This window comes from Denticeps clupeoides, chromosome 11 (genome assembly GCF_900700375.1).
Source record: "Denticeps clupeoides chromosome 11, fDenClu1.1, whole genome shotgun sequence".
Taxonomy (NCBI): Eukaryota; Metazoa; Chordata; class Actinopteri; order Clupeiformes; family Denticipitidae; genus Denticeps; species Denticeps clupeoides.
In genome coordinates this window covers 17689160-17690778 of record NC_041717.1, presented here as the reverse complement: position 1 = coordinate 17690778, position 1619 = coordinate 17689160, and the positions used below count along the sequence as shown (strand labels likewise).

Below are 1619 nucleotides of genomic sequence, written 5' to 3'. Positions count from 1 at the left end.
GTTTCCGGCTTTTTCAAGAAGGTCGCGGTGTCGTTCCTGTCTGTCGGCTGAAGCTTCTCAGAACCAACATGTTGGGTCAGGCGGTTCGCCGGTTTACCACCTCAGCGGTGCGCAGCTCTCACTACGCGGAGGGACCCGGGAAGGTGCGTTTGAACCTGTGCCGATTAAATTCCAGGATAAAAACGAGGGCTAACGGGCCGTGCCTGGAGGTCAGATTAGCCACCAGCTAACCCAGCAGGACTCATTTTCACATTAGCGCATGTAGATAAATATATTTAATTTTCTCCTTTTTGCATTTTTTCTCGTTTGAGAATGCATGCTGTCAAAAGACTCTTGAGTTGTTCGGTTCTCGCTGGTAGTCTGCTAGCATTGCTAATTAGCGTTAATAAATATTCGTCCACATTGATCAGCGATATTAAAGTGAAGTGATTTGTTATTGTGAAACACTGCAGCACAGCACACGGTGCACATAACGAAATGTGTCCGCTGCTTTTAACCCATCACCCTTGGTGAGCAGTGGGCAGCTATGACGGGCGCCCAGGGAGCAATGTGTGGGGACGATGCTTTGCTCAGGGGCACCTTCGCGAACCGGCAAATTCGAACGGGCATTATCTTCACCTTTTTATGTACCAAGGACCTTGTTCATGACCTTCACAAATTGTGAAGGCACTTGGTCTGACATGTAACTTGCACATGCACAAAAAAAAAACGAACGCCGTGCCTTAAATGGTTTTAAATGCAGGTTAATATCGACTCTGCTTCTGGGCAGTGTCTTTAAGAACTAACACTCTTTGCTGCGGTCTTCCGTAGAACCTTCCCTTCTCAGTGGAAAACAAGTGGAGGCTCTTGGGCATGATGGTTGTGTTCTTCGGCAGCGGCTTTGCATTCCCCTTCATCGTTGTGAGGCACCAGCTCCTGAAGAAGTAAATCTGGCCCAACCAACGTGGGCGCGAAGGTCAGAGTCTTTGTCATTCCAATTGAAGGTCTGCTCAGCTGTGCTGGGAATTTATGGCATTTATCAGACGTCCTTATCCAGAGTGACCAGCATAAGGACCAGAAGACCCAGGTTCAAACCCCACGTACTACTATTGTGTCCCTGAGCAAGACATTTAACCCTGAGTGTCTCCAGGGAGACTGTTCCTTTCACTACTGATTGTAAAACCCTCTGGATAATGATATAATTTACTCTCTTTTTTTGTGTGTATCTGTGTAAAACCAGATATTAGAAATCTGACACTCCTCTTTATTCTTCCCACAGGTCTCCAACATTCTTCGCCTGGAACAGTTTTCTTCATTCACACCAATGAAGATCTTGTATTCAATTTGTAAATAAAATGGAATAAAATTAACTGTCTCATTTTTTTTAAGTTATTGTCACATGTGATACACAGCAGCACAGCACACGATGCACACAGTGAAATTTGCCTTCTGCATTTAACCCATCACCCTGAGTGAGCAGTGGGCAGCCATGACAGGCACCCGGTGAGCAGTGTATGGGGACGGTGCTTTGCTCAGTGGCACCTTGGGTGATCGGGATTCGAACCGGCAACCTTCAGATTACAGGGCCTTAACCGCTAGGCCACCACTGCAGTAACGCACGTTTTTTGGCATTCAGATTT

General features: G+C 46.6%; 1 protein-coding gene across 1 annotated transcript; it reads left to right on the top strand.

Annotated features, from left to right (window-relative positions):
* On the top strand, positions 1-1349 carry cox7c (cytochrome c oxidase subunit 7C). Its single transcript, XM_028996816.1, has 3 exons — positions 1-143; positions 811-955; positions 1259-1349. The coding sequence occupies exons 1-2, from the start codon at positions 69-71 to the stop codon at positions 925-927; spliced, it is 192 nt and encodes a 63-aa protein (XP_028852649.1). The 5' UTR covers positions 1-68; the 3' UTR covers positions 928-955; positions 1259-1349.
* The last annotated feature ends 270 nt before the right edge of the window (positions 1350-1619 follow it).

Excerpts from the sequence above, each read along its gene's own strand:
- cox7c (XM_028996816.1), top strand. The coding sequence starts at position 69 with ATGTTGGGTCAGGCGGTTCGCCGGTTTACCACCTCAGCGGTGCGCAGC. Across the intron at positions 144-810 it reads ACGCGGAGGGACCCGGGAAG|AACCTTCCCTTCTCAGTGGA; the intron begins GTGCGTTTGAAC and ends GGTCTTCCGTAG.